Raw genomic sequence first — 21,535 nt, 5'->3', positions numbered from 1 at the left:
CAAACGAGGGGGGGAAGAAGGGTGGGGCTTTTATGATCTCCTCTCGCACCCCGTGACATCCCGTGAAAGCGGGAAGGCCAGCCACGTTATCCGACGGAGCTCACGGCGTCCACAGGTTCGACTGGTGGTGGAGCCCGCAGCTCCAAGACTATTCGACGAGATGCCATCGACGGATGCCGCGTGACCACGAACCAGATCGGACGACGACTACCGGCACTATTCGACGAGATGCCATCGATGGATGCCGCGTGGCCGAGACCGAGATCGGGCGACGACTACCAGCAGAGAAGCAACGATGGGCTCTCTCGGGCCGGAACGAGGAGAATATTCTGAGCCCACCATGGTGAGAATCTTGTTAGGGCTTCAATGGAAGTACAATTGAAATAAACCAAGAAAGTGATCCCTTACAAGAAAATAGTTGGAAACTTTATTTTTATTTTTGGAAATTTATGTAATTCGTTCCTTTCCATTCTTCAATCCATCCAAAGTTCAGAAATAAATACATTATATATATAATTTTATTTTAGATAAATAACACACCAAGCAGCACTTCGTTGGAGTTTCTTCCTGCCTCTTGCATAGATTCTGAGATGAGAGACAATAATAATAGAACAGGCCGCTGCATTTACTGACTGAGATACGAAGTTACTACCCTTCTTACGATCTTAATCATACGATTGCTGCCTGGAAATGGCAAATGCTGAACTCGATGGAGATGATTACAATGACAAGCTGCGTGCTGAAGCCGAACAGGTGAAGCCATGGTTTGCAAGCTGCAGGCATCGGTGGAGTAGGAAACATAGGAGGCATCGCTGAAAAGAAACTCCACATGAATAGCCAGTCTTTCACACTTCACTGGCACTGGCAACTTCTTGCGAGGCCGGATGGTTGCACATACAAGTATGCATTCAGCTTAACAAGACCAGCGTGTATCAGACGAAACAAAGGCAAAGAGACATGATTCATTCAGATCGAACAGTTAATTCTGAATACATTATTGCTGTTTGCAGAGCAGGAGTTTTGTATCCATTACTAAGTAGCAGGGACATTATTCCAAAGCTGTCTCTATGTCGTATACAACAATAAATTGGGTGAGAAACAAGTAATTCGTAGTTTAGTCATAAAATCATTTATCTAACTGCAATAGTATGTCTCAAGTGTAACAAGTCTTCCAGATTCTAGACTGCACAGACTTCCAAAAACGATGCAAGAAACCTCCCACATCTTACCAACATGTCCGAATGCCAACAGCAAGCCAGCCTTGAAGTACCCTTGAAATCGGCAAAATAGCATTTTTTAAACAGAATACGGCATTTTCAATATCAATGTCCACATCCACCTGCAAGAGAGGAACCAGTCATGTTTTAAATAGTCATTACAAGATAATGCATGCAACAGTAGCCCAAAAGAAAGCATAGGCATCTAAGAACCATGAGAAAATCATACACTCATGAGAAAAGAATGGGATGCGAGAGCATGAAGTTCACAGCACAAAATTTTCCACCATGTCACTAAATTGAAATCAATCTTCTGCAATCTAATAACTTACAGTTGAAGCACATCACTGATTGAAAATCATGGTGTGCCCATGCAACCTAGCAGCAGAATGTTCAGCCTTTGAGACTATCAGTCAAACACCACACCAAGCTATCCTGATGATACAAATATATTCTAAGCTTCTAAGAACCAGCAGAGACATTTTCTACCCAGCTCACCTCCATGCTCCATTTATAGGGTCATAGTTGAGTCAAATCAGCCGACTGTGTGCCTGCTAAGTGGCAGTAGTTAATCATAATGTCAAGGGCTGATAAAAAGGTCCATCTATCGCATTAATTTGGAAATCTTGGGGCACCAATACACCACCAGTATGTCACAGTTTATAAACCATCGACAGGTGTAAACAGGGAAAGTGATCAGCAGAAAATTTAATTTCGATAGAGTGGTAATGAGGTCAGTGTTGTAGCTTGTTTGGCTGGCTTGCAGGGAGATAGAAGGGGATTGTGCAATTGATGGCTTTGCTAAGCTAAATCTGAAGCAGTTGGGTTTTGGATATATGGTTTGTTCAAGCATAACATCAGTTGTGCTGTAGAAGACTGTAGATGCCTGGCAGTTAAATTGGGTTGGCCTTTCTGACTAGATGGATGGCTGCAGCAAGTAGGGCAGTGAGAGAGGAAAAAGGAAGTGAAAAAGCAAAAAGAGAAAACAGGAAGGAATGACTTCAGAATAGATACTGAACCATCCAAAAACCAGCTGCGTGCAAAGCAGAACCCTCAGGTGTACTCTCAAAGTTGGTCATGCCACTTCTTTATACTTCCACTTTCATATATGTGTTCAGAAAAACAGACTGGCTGGGTTCTCCAACAGACCATCTCGCACTAAATTAACAAAAAACTGACTCAAACTTAGATCAATGTCACATCAGATATGCTCCAATAAATAAACAAAATCTAGCAACTAAAAGATCTACAAAGATGACCATAATAACCCAAATACTTTCAAATAAGAAACAAAATTTGTTATATCCTTAAATGAACTTGAGAGCATCTGAGATAGCCTGCATTTATCTTGATATCATCTCAAATATCCTGAGCCCATCACGGACTTGTCTAGACCTGTATCATCCTTCAAAAGCTCATTGGGACTTGATGACACCGACAAACATAGTATGGAACTCCCCCTAGTCTCTATTGACCTCCCCAGCTAGAAATGAACTTTGACAAATGAAAGCTTATGTAGAGCTCATAGTATTACATAATTCCACCTTGAACTTCTGCAACTAAAATGAACAATAAGTTATCTTCTAAAAATCTATCTCTCACTAAAAAATTATGTATCTTCTCAAAGAATCAAAGCAATGAAAAACATTGAGGCCTTGAACAAAAAAAGAATTGGTTCTTGGTACAAGGCAAAATCATCATTGCTGAATGCAAGATTGATTCTGAACTGGGAATACAAAACCAGGAAGCAGTCACTTGCGCTGTTTTTCCTGGACACTATGTTGCTAAGTAGAAAGTTTACATGATTAAGCCCATAGAAGCAAGAATTATAAACAACAATACAAAAGCTGTTTGTCTGTTTGACTCCAAAAAGAATTCTATAATTCATTAAATAGCAAAAAAAGACAAACATATCAGCTATTAAAATGTTGCTTTGGCTTAATCATCCTACATTATCATTCCATCTAAATTGATCATTTAACTTTACTGTTTCCTGCAGCCAGTCTCTATGGATGCGTGGCCAACTTGGTAGCATATGCAGTTGGGGAAGCAGAAACAGACCAAGAGAGTGTCAACTTTCTTTCTTGAGTCCTCAAATGTATAATTTTGAGGCCCATGAATCCGTGACTGCTCCTTATATAATTCCTCAGATAATCACTGTCCTTTTTTATTAATTAGTGGTATCACCCACCTGCTTGTACATGCTGGTAATCAGATATGATGGTGGCCACACCAATAGGCCACATGGTCAGTAGCATGTAAACCAGATAGTAAGCCATAAATGGGTATTTTGAATCAGTGATTTAAAAAGCGCTGGGCGCCAAAAGGCGCCAAGGTCAAAAAACGCTCGAAGCGTTAGGTGCTCGCCCGAGCGAAATGAGATGCTAAAATATAAAAATATATAATATAATTAATAAATATAATTATTTAAATAAAAAAATATGCTATTAAATTAAGAAAATCAGGTACAAAATCACAATGTCACATTAATAAAAAGTCTCAAAAATCAAAACAATAAAATTTTACATCAAATCTATTGAGTTGCTCTGTACACTTGTCATTTATTCTGAAACCTAACAATAAATTTAAATAAATAAAAATTAATAGTATTAAAATTAAAATAATATATTATTAATATAATAAATAAAAATACTATTATTAGTATACAGTTAACAGTATACTGTTAATATACTGTTAACAGTATAGTGAGAAGAGTATGAGAACACCGAGGTTGCTGAGGCAACGACAGTGGTAGCCAGCGACAGCCGTAGCTGGAGTGGGAGCGGCGAGCGACAGCAGCAACGAACAACGATTGTGGCAGCGGCGAGTAGCGACAGTAGCGGTGAGCAGCTACAGTGGCAGCAGCAGCAGCAGCAGAGAGCAGCGGCAGCGGAGAAGAAATCTCGACGGCAAAATCGCGAGTATTAGAGTTGGGGAAGTCGGGGAAATCGCGAGAGGGAGCCTGATATCGGTGATTTAGTTGGTTCGATTGAACCAACTAAAGCACTGGAGACCAACCAGACCTAAAAATCTGGTTCGAACGCTTGGTTTAACCCAGGCGCTCACCCGAAGCGCCCGACGCCTAGGCTCGGGCGAGAGCCCAGGCGACACCTCTTTGAAGCGCGCCGCCTGGAAATGAAGCGAGGCGCTCGGGCCTCGGCTCGCCTCGCCTCGCCCGAGCGCCTAGGCGAGCGCCCGAGCGCCTATCATAATCACTGTTTTGAATTAGTGTTTTATTCTTGTATTAGATAAATAACTTTTTTAGTGGTATATGTTGTGTTTTTTGGTTTATTTTCATTTTATTTTTAATATATAAAGCACACAAATTAATAATCTTGATCAAAGTAGTGATATATAGACATTACTTCAAAATGATGATATGACCCTCTAGTGATATGTATACACAGGTAATATATACTATATATAAAACAAATGACACACATGAATGACAATTACTGAACCGTGACAGAAAGTAGCAATCCAACTAGGTTATCCTCATACCACATACTCATGCCTCTAACAAACACCATAATGAACCACAATCCAGGTAACTATTTGGCCATAATGCTAGAAGCTTAATAAACAGGCACTGCTTCTTATCTTATTACCTATACATGAACAGGTTATATATATACTATATAAAACAAATGACACATGATCAACTACAAATAAGCGTTGACACAAAGTAGCAACCCAACAAACCATGTACTCATACCTGAACCATGTGACACAACTGTAATCCAGTAAACCATATGGCTTAGCTTTTGCTTCTTAGCGTGTTAGCAAAGTCAGCAAATGTTCCAAGCTTGAAAGTAAGCAAATGGCTATACGAATGGTTTCTATTTGACTAAGATTGGTTTGCTTGGACAATCGTTCACACAAATCTTACCATAATTATCTACCAGCAAGAGGCATCAAAGTCCATCAACTAGTAAGCATTTGTTGAATATAACAAATATAAGGCATGCCATGATAAACTTAAGTATGATGTTAATTAAGCTATTACAATCCATGAACATTGAAAGAAGCAATAAAACAAAATCATGAAAGAAAAGTCACTAATTGTTTTATAGCTTGTACTTAATTGAACAAAATGTAAATACATATAAAAAGAACCTCAATTTTCCTAATGTCATAACAGAATCAAATACCAGCCTAAGAAGAATGAATACAGAAGGCATGAACAATCGGTTGATGACAAAAGATTAGCATTCTTGTCCTTCTGTCCTAAGTTGACTATGTGATACAAGTATCGGCAAGCAAATATATCAAGAAATAAAACAAACTAGAGTGCAAATATCTTATTTAGACGTTTGAATGTTGCAAAGTTAGTTGGTTTATCCTGAAATATTTTAAACCTGATTGTGGCCTCATCTTTAGGCATCAAGTTGTTGCCTGAAACTTCTGAAGCTTGTCACAATATGGTGTTTGGAATGACAGGCCCCACTGCCGCCTCTGCAACTCAACCCGGCAGTTCTGTGAAAGGATCCCAACATAGTCTCTCTCCACACGGTCTTCCAAAGCAATGCGTTTTGGGCTCTGGTAAGGATATTCTTCTTCAAATTTCACCGACTTAACAAAGTACGCAACGCCTCTTGATGTCTCAAGCTTGTGCTCATAAGGATAGGAACGAGAGAACGAATACAAGGGTTCAGAAGATGGAAGAAAGTTCAGCAGTAGCAGAATGATGACAGGCAAAATCTGTATGAGCATCCGGAGGTTAGGATTGCCGGAACCACGCATCTCTTGAGCGCTTGGCCCACCCATGCCACCAGCTCTAAACCGGAAAGTGCCGAAAGGAGTGGCGACAGGAGGCCCTCCACCGAAGAAGAAATTCCTAAAAATCTCATCAGCATCAATATCCTCGTCATAGAAGCCATTGAACCCGCGATTCCTATGCCGTGCCGCAGGCCGAGTGAGAGTAATCTCGTCCGATCCGACAAGATCGTACCTTTTCCTGCTCTCCTCATCGCTGAGGCATTGGAAGGCCTTAGAGACCGCCTTGAATGCTTCCTCGGCGCCGGGCGCGTTGTTCTTGTCCGGATGCACCTTCAAAGAGAGCTTGCGGTAAGCCTTCCTAACTTCCTCCACTGTGCATCCCTTCTCCAGCCCCAAGATCTGATAGTAATCTTTTTCCTTCTTGATCTGCCTGACGACGGTTACCTGCTCCTCGGTGTAATCCCTGGAAGAAACAGAGCCATCCGAGGAAACCCTAGCCTTGGAACGAGAAGAGGAGGCGGCGGCAGCTGCCGCGCGAGAAGAAGAACCACCGGAGGGCCCGTCAGGCTGGGAAGAGTCCGCCGACGCAGCGGAATCATCGGCACCTCCAGACTCACCATCGGCGGCAGCGACGGCCGAGATGAGATCGCCGATCGGGAGAGCGGGATCGAGACGGCGAGCCTTGGAGAGGAATTTAAGGGCACGAGCTCGGTCCCCGGACTCCAGCGCGTCCTTCCCGATCCGAAGGCACTTCAAAGCCTCGTCTTTGTTCCCGTCCATCGCGATCAAAAAGAGATTGCGTCCGAAGGATGGTGAGTTCCCTATACCTAAATGCAGAAAGAGGAAAAACCATCAGACATAGCTAGAATTGAATCAAGAACACAACAGATCCACCTTACACGGGAACGGGAACGGGATCGGGATGACCTTCCTCTCCCGAGCGCGGGAGGGCACGCGGGGGCTGCGTTCGCCGAGGGATAGAGCAGCGGCGATCCCCCGACAAAGGCGGAAGCGTTTTGGGGAAAGGGAAGGGAAGGGGGAGCGGATGGTTCCGTGCGAGTGCGGGGAGAGACACGATATGATGAAGCCCGCATCGATTGAACGCTGTTTTGACTTTTGACCCAATTCCCATCCAAATAACAATAATAACATAATTACATTTAATGATATAAATTTACTATTTGCTATGGTTATTACGTAAAATTATATATATCTCGAAAGTAAGTGATTTTGGTATTATCTTCTCCAAATTTGTGTGTGTATATATATATATATATATATATATATATATATATATATATATATATATATATATATATATATATATATATATATATATTATATTGCTTATCGTATTACTTACCACTCTATTACCTATTTCTTTGATGTTTATTTCAGAGATATGGTTGTTACATTATTGTCAAAAAAAATATTTTATGACCAACTAAAATGTATCATTATAGATGGAGGGAAGTTTTCAAGCCAATACAATCATATTATTATGGGGGAAGCATTATGACTAATCTTATTATATCATCATGGGGTATGCCTCCTAGCTAATTCGATTGCATCATTATTCAAAAAAGTTTCGAGCGATGACATTATAGATGGATGCTTACATAGTCATATATACAATTGTTAATCATAACGTCAAAGGATTAAGCCTTTCCTTTAACATTAATTTATCAAGTTAAAATTTTTATTATTTAATATATGAAAAGGATTTAGAGCCAATCAGGGTCCACCTTTGTACTTGTCGTAAGCTGTAGTGTCTAGAAGACCCTACAAATGATCTTGTAAAATTATGTTAAGTGCCCGACAAAATCCCTTATGATTCCTAAATAATAATTTTCTGAATATTAAAAAACTATAATAAGAAAGTAGGAAAATCCTCTTTTTGAGAACACACCAGGGAGATTTTATAGTGTGTTGGGGGTTATGGTTAAGCCGAGGCTATGGTTGATACTAAAAATAGTTACGTCAATTTCTTAACTATTATTGAGTTATATAATTATGCGTAGAATCATTGGGGCTACGAATATAGTGTAATAGCTTACCTCGAGATATGTCACAAAGTAACCTATATACCATATCTTCATATCATCGGCCCTTATCATTTTGTGACATGTAAAGAATTTCAAGCCCAAATGTTTTATTTGGTAAGCTATCGATCATATTACTTATTGCACTATTTTTTGTGTTGTTTGATGTTTATTCTAGAGTTGGTAACTACCACATAATCATCAAAGGATGCTTCGTGCTTGTCTTGAGTGTGATATCATCAAGAGACATTTTTGGGTCAATTTGATTAAGTTATCATAGAGGAATGCTATATGGCCAATTAAGCTGACCACTTTATGATTGTTAACCATAAGATCCAAAGTTCAAGCCCTTCTAGTGTTTAATTATTAAATCAAATTTTACTTCTATCATGTAAGAGGTTTGGAGCCGATTATGATTTACTTATGCATTTGTTGTAGGTTATAGTGTCGAGAAGATACAGTTTGGTAAACAATCCCATAAAACTACATCGAGGGCATGCTCGATAAAATCCCATATAATACTTAAGTTTGTAATTTATTCAAATGACTCAGAAATATAGTAAGAAATTACAAGAGTTCTTTCCTTTAAGGATATATCTAAGGCTTTTATAATATGTTGAGATAACCATTGAGCGTAAGCTATGTTTAGTTCCATGAATAGTTCTAAGGGTTATCTGATCATTATTGAGCTATAAAACCATGCTTCAAATGTTAGGGTTATCGTTATACGGAAAAAACTCATTTTGAAATTGGGACTACTATCGGGCTTCTATGTTGGTATAGAGTCGACATTGCATCATCAATCTTGTAGGACAAGGATTTGGCTAATGTGTTAGATAGGCATGAAGCATCAACCAAGTGGGTACAATGTATCATCAAACAACCTATCTATCATATCCTCATATCATCTCGCCCCCACATCTTGTTTCATAAGATTTTCATAAAAGATCTATGAAAATCATTATCTTGATAATTAATTATTTGATTTTAAGAAAATATTTGATAATTTTGAGTTAATGACTCATCATTAAGCTATAGTAACATGCATTATATCATCTCTATCGAGGAGATTTGTCTATCGATTATATGAGTATGATGTATCATGTGACATTATATATTATGTGTTATATTATTTTATCAAATGTTATTGGAATTATTCCATAAGAGGAAGTATTTTAAATACTATTATTTTTTATTATTTTTATTAGAGGGACAGAGGGAAGAAGGGAAAATTTTTTAATTTTATTGAAAATAACGTTAGATTGGTAATGAAAATATTATGGTGAGGAAAAGGAAGGAACGTTTTGCAGTTGCAATGGGTGCATCGGTCAAAAGGTTGCCCTTTATAACTAATTAAATATTAATTAATATGAGCACATAAACATGACGCAGGTCGAATGTCATTATAAGCTATCCAATGAATCCACCAAACTTTTGTGATGTTTCAATTGATGATGACACTTACCATATTTAATAGGTTCATAAAATAAGATAATAAAATCTCTCCAAATTAAGCTTTTGTGATGTTTCAATTGATGATAACTAATGACATTAATAATGACGAGCGATAATATATTATCGAGTGATTATTATGTACGAGAAGAGCGAATAGTAAGAGATAAAAATACGATTGATATATAAAATAATTAACTACTTCTTGATGTTAATATTCTAATTCAAAACTATCATATCAATATTCTAATTCAAAACAATCACCCACAACCGTAATGATGTTATTATCCACCACCATCAATTAAAATATTAAAATTATTTTATTATTATTATTTTTTTTTTATATTTTATTAATAAAATTAATATAAATAAACCTATACATTTCACCTTCATAATTATAAAAATATCAATAAATTGTTTTAAATATAAAAACTAAAATACTAAAAATAATTAACTACAAAAATAACATATAATTAGCTCAATTTTACACTTCTATTCACGGATAACATATAAAATTCACGAGGTTCACAGAGTAACACCGTGAATAAAGAGTCCTTTATGCAAACAGAGCAACAATCGTATGAGAGATCCCATGCAGATCCGATATCCGTGAATATTTTCTTCTCAGCACAGAAATTCAAAGAACTTGGCAAGAAAGATACAGCACATCGAATTTAATTCAGCACACAACTCACCAACAAATTTTGCTGCATAACGTAGGCAAAAGCCTCGAACCAATTAATCCATCTACTCTACATCACTTTTCAGATTAAAAGCTCCAGCCCTTGGCAAGTAAAAACCCTTGAAATGGTTCAAACACTTAAAGACTGCTCAACACGACTCTGTGAGACCTCACTGAACTTAGACTTGAACCAGGAAATCCTAATCAAATACATCATCATCATCATCAGGAAGAGGCTGGGCAGCGGCTGCAGCCAGTTCTGCTTCATGCCTATAAAACAAAGATTGGCATGGTTAGATGGTTGATGCTATCCTATATATTTAAATTTTCAATAGACGTGGCACAAATAGTAGATGGATACAGTGAAACCTTGAACGTAACCTTGAACGTGCTATAAATATAAAAATGCCACAAAGCTCGGCAATCATGGGCCATATAAAGCTAATTAGCATGCATGAGATGGTAACATGAGGAAAAGGGACATGAGTCATGACCTGATATGTGCACTTTACTAATATTAATAATTAGGGAAAACAGGGGTATGAGACCATCAAATATACAGACATAACAAACCCCGTCTACATGTAAAACAAACAGATCAACAATTTGTTAGGCTACATGAATATGAAAGTCAACTTCGGTAACCGGTAACATGGGCAAAGAACCATGTGTAACTTAGAAAGTACATCTAGTAAAACATTTTACAATTAAACTAACAGACCTAACATGAAATAGCAAATCTCATGACAGTTATTCGTTGCATTGTTTATTAAGAGTTTATTCAATAAATAGCCCATTTCATAAGCACCAAAAAGTATCACTCGAGTATCCAAAATAAAACCAATTATATTAACAGACCTAACACATGAATGAATTATCTGATGCATATTAAGAAATCATGAAAGTATCAAGGAGTTCCAAAATCTGAGAAGCATCCAACATATATATCAAAATTGCTTTGACATCATAATTGATAACTAAAGAGCATCTAAAACCATGCTGGAAGTCGAAACAAGTTTCAAACTACAGAACGTGAAGCTAAGAAGCACTTACTGTTGCTGTGCAGCCAGGTCAATCTGGACTTCTGGAGGTGCAAGAGCAGGTGATTCAACAAAGTGAAGATTTGGGTCCCTGCCAACAAGATTATCATAAATGTTTTCATTGTACAGATAATTCAATGTGATGCTTGCACCAAAATAACGGTCATTTCTCATTACCCAGCAAGTTTTCTAGCAAGATACAGGAAGGGCTTCTCGAAGTTATAATTGCTCTTTGCAGAGATCTCATAGTATTGGAGGTTCTTCTTTCTGTGGAATGTAACTTGCTTAGCTTTAACCTGCCTGTTCTTCACATCGACCTTGTTACCACAGAGAACGATAGGAATATTCTCGCAGACCCTGGTTTGAAACCAAATAGAATAATTAGTAACTTAGAAATATAAACAAGGATAACCTGTAATATTCAATTAAAGCATCTTGTCAAACAACCTGCACAGATCCCGGTGCCATGTTGGGACATTTTTGTATGTTAACCTGGCAGTAACATCGAACATAATAATGGCACATTGACCATGGATGCTGTGGACAAAAGACAGCAAGACTTCACTTGTAAGCAATATAAATTGGAACAGCAATAGATCACCAACATGACATTGGCAGCTAAAAGAAAAAAAGCTATGTAGCCCTTGGATATGATAGTGGAACTTATGATCTTCAGTTAATAAGAAAAAGAATATAAAGCCAATTAGCAAGTTTGCTACACAACAGGCATTAGACATAATAACTCAAACAAGGGCACCTGAATTATGATCAGCTAGCAAGACAATCAGACGAATTATGATTAACTACCAAGAAAATTGAAACTGTCAACTCATTCCTAATGCTTTTACTTATCTTAAGGCATTCAATAACTTCACAGCAGCATTCAAATAAATAAACAAATAAACAAGATAAGCATTTTTTGGACAAGAATATCAATGTTCAACATACGCACAACACATGTGACATGTTTAAAGTGCCTGTGACTATTACATGAAGTGCATCTTATTTTGTAACCTTTTTCATGGACCTAGTCATAGAGCTTCTTATATGCCTAACTATTTCTCTAATTCCTTCTCAAATTTGTGCTACTTCTTTGCTTATCTTCAAAGTTCAGCATAGTACAAGGAGTACAATGAGGGAAAAATGAAATCTTTTTAAACAAGCTTTAAAACCATCCATAACAAACAAAGGAACTTCCGAAAGCCGATGTGAAGTCATGCATTGCGTGAGCAAGACTACTATTTGTAACAATTTAAGCTTCCAAACAGATTACAAAGAAGTTCTAATCAGCTAATAAACCTGACTTATTTATATAGTAAGAAAGTATGTTCATTATAGATCTAATGCTCCAGAAGTCATTCATCACATAAGTAATAGAACTATCAGCAACAAAATAAGCTTCTATTGAACAAGTTTTGATTAGCTAATGAACTAGTTTGTATACAAGGTATGCAAATGTACTCATTATGTCTAATACCAAGAGCTTTCAATCATTTGCTGAATTTAACAATCTTATGTAGTGAGTGAGCTTCGGTGTGGGCATAGGCGATGATAGGACAGTCCTTTGGTTTATGTATTTAGAAGTATCAATATTAACCTACTAACAATTGCAGCTATAGCAGTTAACCAGTAAAACCACCCGTTAGAACTCTAAAGTCAAAATAAAAGAAAAGAGCCCAATACTTACTAGTAACCATCCCTAAGACCACCGAATTTTTCTTGACCAGCTGTATCCCAGCAATAGAAGCGGATCTTCCCACAGTTTGTGAAAAAATCCAAAGGATGGACCTCAACACCAATAGTAGCTGAAATGTAATCCAAGATGTTGTAATACATATATACAACTGAAATGTACAAGATACATATGGCAACTGTAATAATACTCACGCTCATACTTCTTCTCAAATTCACCAGTAAGGTGCCTCTTCACAAACGTCGTCTTTCCTACATCACATCACAAGAAAACAGATCACTAGTTGTGATGTAATGCATATAAAAAGTACATTTTTCTCCCAAAAGAACAAGAAAGTGCAAGATTTTGAGAGCGTTGCTGGACTGCAACAGAAAGAATAGAAAAGGTAGAGTTGTTGCGGAAGAAAAGTAAAGATTATGACCGAGAAAGAACACACGTTGACGAATTTAGTTCCCAAAGACCAGCTTTATTCTGAACAACAGTATCGATGGTGACTGCTAATGGTAAAGGCCGAAACACCATGAAATTCGATAGGCACAGGATGGCAAAAGCACCATCAAGCACACTACCGATTGAACGAGAAATAAGATCGACACGAAGGACGTTAGAAGATAAAAGAAAAAAAAATTGTAGCCATAACATCAAAAAACGGGATCCTCCACAAGAGAATTTTGATTTCGTAGCAGCAATCTCTCGAATCCCTCAAAGAAGCCATGCATTCCATGTAAAGGAACAATCAAACAAGATCAAGGCCAGAGCAAGAGGATCATCATCACAACTGGAAAGGGTTAGTAACGTGCATATAGAGAGATATCTCACCAGTCCCTCCGTCACCGACGAGGACGAGCTTAAAGCTCGGGTAATCAACGGTTTGCTGATTCGGCAATGCCTGCAAACAGTAGCGGCGGCGATCAGGGAGAAGAAAGCAAAACCCCAAATCGCCTACAGATTACCAAAAGAACAAATATACAGAGGAAGCAGATGGAAGCCCAACCATTAGATCACTTCCGAGGAGGAACAGAGGAGACGTGCGATCCAAAGGTAGAAGAGGGCGTATATGTAGCAACAGCAAAGCGAACCCTAAACTCCGAAAGCACAAGCGCTCTCCCTCCTACCGTACGTTGTCCCATGCTGCTTAGCTTCACTCGAACGCGACTCTCCCAGCCGTTGGATCGCTTCATAATCGCGAGTGATGTGCCGCTGTGATCGAAAATTTCAAACCAAGCAACGTGCGCCCATCTCGCTTCCCGGGCGCAGTTGGGTCGAGCCAACTCCGAGTTAGCTTTTACTTTAAGATTGGTTGGGTCGAGCCAAGTGCGAATTAATTTAAGATTTGAGCTCGCTTGCGTTGTCTGGGCTCGAGCCGATGGTCACGTGAATACCACGTGCGTTGAGTCGAATGGTATGATGACCGGAAGGAGGCTTCTTTTTCGTGGCTCGCAATCTACCTCTTCCGGAGGACTTCGATCCCGTCGACCACGACCACGCGTGGTTCGTCTCCCTCACGAGTTCTTCTTTGATTCCACCGCCAATTCGGAGGTCGCTTAGGGTTCTAATCCCTTGTTCTTCGTTTCGTTGCTAGTTCCGGAGGTGCGACTCCCTGGAAAACCCTCGTTTCACTGGCCTTCTGTTTGTTGGTCATGCAATTCGATGATTGTTTGTTGTGAATTCTTTGTAGAGATGAGAGGGGAACCGCAGATGGGTTTGGACGAGGAGAATATTCCTAACGATTCCGATCCCCTTATCCAGAGACAGATTGAAGAATCTTCACAGCCACCCGAGGGTTTGGACGAGATCAAGGACGAGGAGGCTGACGCTGGTTCGTCTGCTTGTTGCCGCATCTGCCTTGAGAACGAATCCTTCCCAGGTGAGTTTATTTCATCGACTAAGCTTTTCTCATGTCATATTGCTCTTGGAGCTGCCTTGTTACGTTGCTATTTTGCAAGTTCCTGTTACGATTTTTGTCATACTGTTGTGTTTTCGTAGAGATACAAATTCTGAAAGTTCTGAAGCTAATCTTGGGCATCGTTCAGGGTAAAAGATTCGATGGAAAAACAAGATCGATCGTCTAAATTCCTGAATTTATGTTTGATTATGCTTTCCCCAATATAAAGTCTGGTCATCAAGGGCAATTATACTTTTTCATCTCTTTTCCAGTTAATGGAATTTCATCTTGTGAAATGCTACTCATGCTTGCGAATCAGCATAGTGTAAATGAGCTGCGGTGATTGCATAACATAATCCCAAACAAGAAATGCAACCTGTGCTCTGCTAACAGCAACTTATCATATCTGAAGCTACTCCTAAACTTTTTACCATAAGATCATTCTATATGATACAAGGAAAAAAAATGCTGAGAGATTAGGATAAGCTCGTTGTATGTCAAATTTGTGCTTGGGTAGCTTGATAATAATGGACCTTTTTATTTCCATTTGGGGAATGTAAAAGGTTAATTGTGAAAATAACCTTACACAATGACCGATCTAATGATTTATCTTTGAGATTCAGAAGTTCAAGTTCTTAACATGTTCCAATATAAGATACAAGGAAAATTGTGTGGCTATTATACCTTATATTTACACCTGGATTGGCAATCAGTAGTATTATATTAACTATGATATATGTTCATGTTTGTAAGTTATAAAAATTGCCAAGGATATGCAACCACTAGCTGATTTTCTCTAGTCCTCTGTTAGATTATTATTATTCTATGTTCTTGATTAAGACTCAATGAGAGCAATTAGGTGTTGCTTTAACTAGGTGTCATCTGAATTAGACTTGTGATTGTGAATAAGATGAAGATGTAGATAAACTGTGATTGTGAGTAAATTGTAGTGCTTAGTCAGAAATTGGTTAGATAAAGTTAAAGGTTGGGTTGTCAAATGGAGGGAGTGAGGAACTTCTGTATAACTGTTGACAGTCAATGGTTAGATGTATAACTTGATGCACATACACACCGTCAGATCCTCTCAACTCAAATATACAGCATTTCATCCAGGTTATTTAGATATTTTGATAAGCTAACCTTTTTTTAGCTGGTATACAAAATTGAATGATCTCAAAATTAGAAGTTTGCTATTAAGGCATATTGTTTGCTGTTATTCGTTTCTGTATGACAAGCATGTGTCATTTATGTATTGTTGGTTGCTTTGCTGGTTGACAGACCTTACATTGTAAATTAGCAATTTTAATATCATCAGTGCAAGTTAACCTTTGTTATGTTTTGTTGTAGGTGATGAGTTGATATCTCCATGCATGTGCAAGGGCACCCAGCAATTTGTCCACCGTTCATGCCTTGATCATTGGCGTTCAGTGAAGGCAAACTTATTTAGGCTTTTATTACAATTAATCAATTTTTTTACCTACAGATAAAAATTGGCAATGATATGCCATTCTTAGATTTGTTCATTACACACCATAGGTCTTAGACCAACAAGCAAAATGTTTGAGACTCTACAGCAGTTTATCTGCCTTTAAATTTGAGATAAATATATTCTGTTAAACTGTTATTAGGTTAGTGGAATAGATTGTTGCAATCAAGGATTGAAATTTCTTACCATACCAGTGTTTCGATGTTTGCTCGGTACGATACAGTACGAGCATACCGAGCGGTATGCTAGGGCATACCGTACGGTATGTTTAAAAAATATTAAAATTAATTTTAATATTAAATAATATTATATATATATAATCACAGAAATATAAAATAGTTAACGATGGTGCGCTTAAAACGATATTAAATATAATATATTTAAATGATATTAAATATATAAAAAATATATAACTTAGTAGTGCCTGCCCGAACCCTAGGCGAATAGCTGTGGCGTCGAGGGATGGCAGCGGGCGCCGCAGAGGAGCAGAAGAAGAAGAATCTTCTTCGGTGTCGAGGGAACGATGGTAGCGGACGTCGAAGAGCTACGACGTCGAGGGATGGCAACAGGCGCCACAGCGAAGGAGCGGAAGAAGAAGAATCTTCTTCGGTGTCGAGGGAACGATGGCAGTGGGCGCCGAAGAGCTGCGTCATCGAGGGAGCGATGGCAACGGGTGTCGTACTGAAGAAGAAGACGATGAAGAAGGAGGAGGAGGAGGCTGTGCCGGGTACTATTTCTCGAAGCTTCTCCCTCTTCTTCGAACGCCTCTTCTTCCTCACCTCGCTGTAGTTGGGCTGATATCGCCCGATAGCAGGCGGTTCGCGTGTCGATCAACTGGCAGGACCAGTATGTACCGCCGGTATGGGCGGTACCATTCGGTATTGCAAACATTGGTTGCAACCCAGGAAAGGAACTAAAGCTTAATGACTAACAACTCTTCCAGGTTTTCCTTGGCATTAGAACAAGCAAAACATGGAGTGTAAGAGTAATTTTCATATGAACATGCTCTTTGGAAAAAATTCTACTACTAAATGTGGCATGTGAATATTAGTCAATCAGTATTGTTTTAGTAAATTTGTTAAAGATAATGACAAAAGGGAAGATTCAGTGACAAAGTAAATACCAGCAGCATACCAAATCTTTAGAAACATTTTAGTTCTAAAGCCATTCACGGTTCGGTGACTTTGGTCATAGGAAAAAGGGTTTTGGGACGAATGAGAGTGTTGTTTAGAAATGGTGTGTAAGATGTCCTATCAAGATGTTGGTCCATAATTCTTAGAAATGTAGGCTAGAAATTTGAAATTGTTGATCTTGTAAAGTGTATTTGATATTTGAACAACAGAAACATATAAAGTGGAACATAGTATGATTGTTAGCTGCTTATTTTGTATCCATTATAATAGAGGAAAATTACTTGAGTCAAAGAATACATTTGGTCCAAAACTTAAAGAATCATGTAATAGGACCACGGTGCTAATGTCTTAGAGGGATAAAGGGGGAAAAAGAAAAAAGGGGCTTTGATAGTATCAATCTTCACGAGAAATTGACACGGGCATAAAGAGTAATGAAGAGATTTATTCAGTTAAGATCATAGGTTAAGGATTAATAATATCTTTAGATCGTAAATTTTAAGATACCTATTTTTCGTTTAAAAGAATCAAGATGAAAATATGATCTAAAAGAGTTAGATGACTGATAGTTTTAGTTTTGTTCTGAGAAAAAAAAACCCTTTTTTGTGGTCTATAAATAAATGATGACAAAAAGGTCTGAAATGCTTGTCTTAGATTGAAATCAGAAAATTCAGTAGCTTCACAAATCATAGAGCTGCATTGGCTGTTGTATGTGTCTGTAGATTCATTTCCTTGTGCAACTATGGAGACTGAAATTGAGATTCTTCGTTTATAGAAATGGTTGCAAAATCCTTATATATGGTTGTTTTCTCCTAGAGGCATCACGTTGTGTGTTCATCCTTGCATTTAGAACAAGTTATTAAGTAGCTAGATGACTTTAGTGATGTAGATATGCAAGAGTTGATGTTTCTCTTAAGCATTCGAGATTTAAAAGAATTTATGTCAAAAATGTTGAATATATTCAAAGATTCTTGGTGTTGCTTGTGGCAACCTGCCTTTACCTTCTCAAACAGCCTGTAAATTTGGTTTTTGCTTGCGTTCAAAAGCTGAGAAAGTTCTATCATAATTTTGATGCCTTGGGAATGAATTTACATTTTGCCTTAATTTCATCATCATCATCGATGAGTCATACACAATTTTTGCTGTCAAGCTTTCAAATTATGCAGTTGCAAACTAGTCTGCCTAATTGTGTAAGGAACATTGTACTATAATTTTTTTCCAATTTATTGGATGTGTTGATGATTTTATATTCTTCCTATGTAATTATTTTTTGCAGGAAGGATTTGCCTTCTCTCACTGCACGACATGCAAGGCTCAATTTCATCTGCGAGTAGAGTTCCTGGAGGACTACCCATGGCGTAAAATAAAGTTCCGTGTTTTTGTAGCCAGAGATGTCTTCCTTGTCTTCCTTGCCATACAAACTGTAAGAGAAAATTACAACCTATCTTCTGGTTGGCCTTCTTAAATTTGTAGTTTCATTCATAAATTTGTCTTTCAAAGAAGTTTTGATGTGCCACACTTATGTGCTATATTTGTGGATTGCAGTTTTTTTCGTAATTGTTGTTTCTTGGATATTTCCTGCAAAAGTAATAGTAATATTTAATATAGTTATCTTTTGTTGATGTTCATCTTAATCCTGGAGAAGCACATCTAGAACTTAATCATTCATCAAGCATGATTTAGTGACATATAAGGAGTATGGTCTTTGGTGTTTTAACATGTCTTAATCATGGATAACTAATGTATAAGAGGTTCCTTTCTCATGTACTCTAGTTTGTGAGCGTTAGTGTAGGTATGTACTGAACAATTTTCGGTGGTGACAAGACTGTGATCAATGTCCTTGTTAATCCTCAGGTCATTGCTACCATTGGTGGTTTTGTCTATTTTTTGGACAAAAATGGGGGCTTCAGGAATTCATTCAGTGACAGTTGGGACCGCATTCTATCGAAGCATCCTGTACCCTTCTACTACTGCATAGGTATGTAACATGGTTTGATCTTGGCAATTAGCAGTTCCAACTCGATATGTTTTGGAATTAGGCATTTATCGATCTTGTAGCTTTGGTTGGTTTGAAAAGTTGTTCTTGTTCGTGAAGGGTTTGTACTTCATCTTTAAGTTGAAACTGTGTGATAACTTCAAGCATTTAAGTTGATTGTGTGGCTACACATGGATCTTTCATGAGCTTACAAGGACATTTTTGTCTTCTGGAATGCTATGAATCTCAAGTAGTAGCTGTAATCTCTCTCACTCTCTCTCTCTCCCTCACCTTCCCTCCCTCCATCTGTTTCAGAGGTAGTAGCTAAAGGCTTTATGTGTAGACATGTGTTGGAATCATTTATTCACAAGTATTTGATTTTTGAGGGCCCATAGCTACCTTTTGGACCATTCTTTTGAAAGAGTTTGTGCCACTTGACCATGTTGCTTGTAAGCTAACTGTTCTATGAACTCTTTTAGTGGATGATAGTAGGACATATCCCTGAGATACCCTTGTTAATGCTTTATTTTTCTCTGTGTTGTGTTAATTCTAGTGGCATTGGTTTGGATGTTGCAGGTGTCTTGGTGTTCTTTGTGCTACTTGGGTTCTTTGGGCTGATACTGCACTGCTCATCCTTTGATAGCAGTGATCCCTGCATGACTGGTTGCCGAAACTGCTGCTACGGGTGGGGAATACTGGATTGCTTCCCTGCTTCCATGGAAGCGTGCTTCGCACTAGTAGTCATATTTGTCATCGTGTTTGCCATCCTAGGCATTGCCTACGGTTTCCTTGCAGCTACCATGGCCATCCAGAGGATTTGGCAGAGGCACTATCACATCCTCACCAAGAGGGAGCTCACAAAGGCAAGAACATTACTAATTTCTCAGGGTGATGGGTTTTGTTTCGTAATATCTTCATTGAGCCGATTGCATTGTGATTCAGGAATATGTGGTAGAGGACCTTCACGGGTATTACACACCACCAAAAATGGATCCTGAGCATGAAGAGCGCCTGAGGGTGCTCAAGCTTCTCTAGGCAATTCTCTACTAACTATACCTGTAAAATGTATTGTTAGCACTGGGGAACAAGTGACTTCTTTCTCCAATGTGATGGCCTTGTTCACATTACAGGCATGTATATCTCTGGCATCTGTTGATTTGGAGGACCGTGAAAGAACTTGTGACGGGAACCAGTGCTCATTCGATCAGGAGTCACCAATTCCTCGTCCTCAGACTGCCTTATTCGGTTTCAGGTAGTTTCTTTAGCACAATTAAGAGCTTAAAAGCTTAAATTTACAGACACTGCTTGTAAAAGTGATATTGATCTTAGATATGTTCCATATGAACAAATATATAAATTTATCGGAGAGAAAATTGGTGAATTGATGTAGTAGAGAAAAAGGTTAAAGATAGCAGTAATTTATGGTTATTAATAATATATTGAGCAAGTTATACCCAATGTTTATTAATAATATATTAATAAAATATAAGTTTCAACGTCCTTTCAATTTGTTGAAATAACATATTTACCTATATATTCCTCTAAAATATTTTAATTTAATATAATTCCTCTATTTAGATCTTCCTATTTGTCACCCAAGTTAACTACCAAGTTAAAAGATTGTATTAAAAATCTTTCCTTCAATACTTTGACCAAATAGGTTCGAACTAAGCTTTTGGATTGAACCGATTTAGATCAACCATCCATAAAGCATATTTATCCAAGCACCTAAAATAGAATGATGCATGAATGTTATGCCCTTATTATTATCCATATAAAGAACCACATCTTTAGTCATACATAACTAAATCTGAATCGGGCAAATTGAGGAAAATGAGAAACTATGATTTTGATCGTTTGAAAAAAAGGACCCGTTTTCTCCCTTTTATTTTAATATATAAGATGCTTTTATTTCTTAAAATTCCAACAATACCTTTCATTTATTTTCTCTCCCCGATCTTTTACGACCGGTTTGTTCTTGGTCCGGTTCAATGCATTAAGATCGGTCTAATAATCCATCTAAATCGAACCAAATTAAATTAAATTAACTTATAAAATATGAAAAATATTAAAATAAATTTTAAGTTATATCAAAAAATATATTTAAAAAAAATATACCAGAAGGCATACAATTGTATAAAGATTACAAAATAATTTTTAATTAAAAAGTATAAAAGTAAGGCAAATATTTTGGAAGGCATCCTTTCTTAATAT

The 21,535-nt window shown here is 37.8% G+C and overlaps 3 protein-coding genes across 6 annotated transcripts; 1 reads left to right on the top strand and 2 right to left on the bottom strand.

Annotated features, from left to right (window-relative positions):
• Positions 1–930: 930 nt before the first annotated feature.
• LOC135583113 (chaperone protein dnaJ 49-like) lies at positions 931–7,021 on the bottom strand. Of its 3 annotated transcripts, none has more exons than XM_065112141.1 (3): positions 6,864–7,021; positions 5,576–6,763; positions 931–1,339 (listed from the first exon to the last, which is right to left on the bottom strand). In XM_065112141.1, exon 2 carries the CDS (start codon positions 6,714–6,716, stop codon positions 5,601–5,603), a length of 1,116 nt encoding a protein of 371 aa, XP_064968213.1. In that variant the 5' UTR covers positions 6,717–6,763; positions 6,864–7,021; the 3' UTR covers positions 931–1,339; positions 5,576–5,600. The 3 variants fall into 3 exon arrangements, with proteins under 3 accessions (XP_064968213.1, XP_064968263.1, XP_064968153.1); XM_065112191.1 differs by having other exon boundaries at positions 6,831–7,019; XM_065112081.1 differs by having other exon boundaries at positions 6,836–7,018.
• A 3,100-nt stretch (positions 7,022–10,121) lies between these two features.
• Positions 10,122–13,973, bottom strand: LOC135614515 (GTP-binding nuclear protein Ran1B-like). Its single transcript, XM_065111998.1, has 8 exons — positions 13,840–13,973; positions 13,665–13,734; positions 13,040–13,096; positions 12,840–12,957; positions 11,600–11,689; positions 11,330–11,509; positions 11,166–11,243; positions 10,122–10,382 (listed from the first exon to the last, which is right to left on the bottom strand). Exons 1-8 carry the CDS (start codon positions 13,840–13,842, stop codon positions 10,313–10,315), a joined length of 666 nt encoding a protein of 221 aa, XP_064968070.1. The 5' UTR covers positions 13,843–13,973; the 3' UTR covers positions 10,122–10,312.
• A 303-nt stretch (positions 13,974–14,276) lies between these two features.
• LOC103988257 (uncharacterized) lies at positions 14,277–20,702 on the top strand. 2 transcript variants are annotated; one of them, XM_009406819.3, is made up of 8 exons: positions 14,277–14,435; positions 14,524–14,712; positions 16,078–16,163; positions 18,623–18,769; positions 19,201–19,324; positions 19,898–20,184; positions 20,264–20,356; positions 20,452–20,702. In XM_009406819.3, exons 2-7 carry the CDS (start codon positions 14,526–14,528, stop codon positions 20,354–20,356), a joined length of 924 nt encoding a protein of 307 aa, XP_009405094.1. In that variant the 5' UTR covers positions 14,277–14,435; positions 14,524–14,525; the 3' UTR covers positions 20,452–20,702. The 2 variants fall into 2 exon arrangements, with proteins under 2 accessions (XP_009405094.1, XP_009405086.1); XM_009406811.3 differs by having other exon boundaries at positions 20,264–20,702.
• Positions 20,703–21,535: the final 833 nt, after the last annotated feature.

Source organism: Musa acuminata, chromosome BXJ1-1 (assembly GCF_036884655.1).
Source record: "Musa acuminata AAA Group cultivar baxijiao chromosome BXJ1-1, Cavendish_Baxijiao_AAA, whole genome shotgun sequence".
Taxonomy (NCBI): domain Eukaryota; kingdom Viridiplantae; phylum Streptophyta; class Magnoliopsida; order Zingiberales; family Musaceae; genus Musa; species Musa acuminata.
This window is presented reverse-complemented; position numbering and strand designations above follow the sequence as displayed.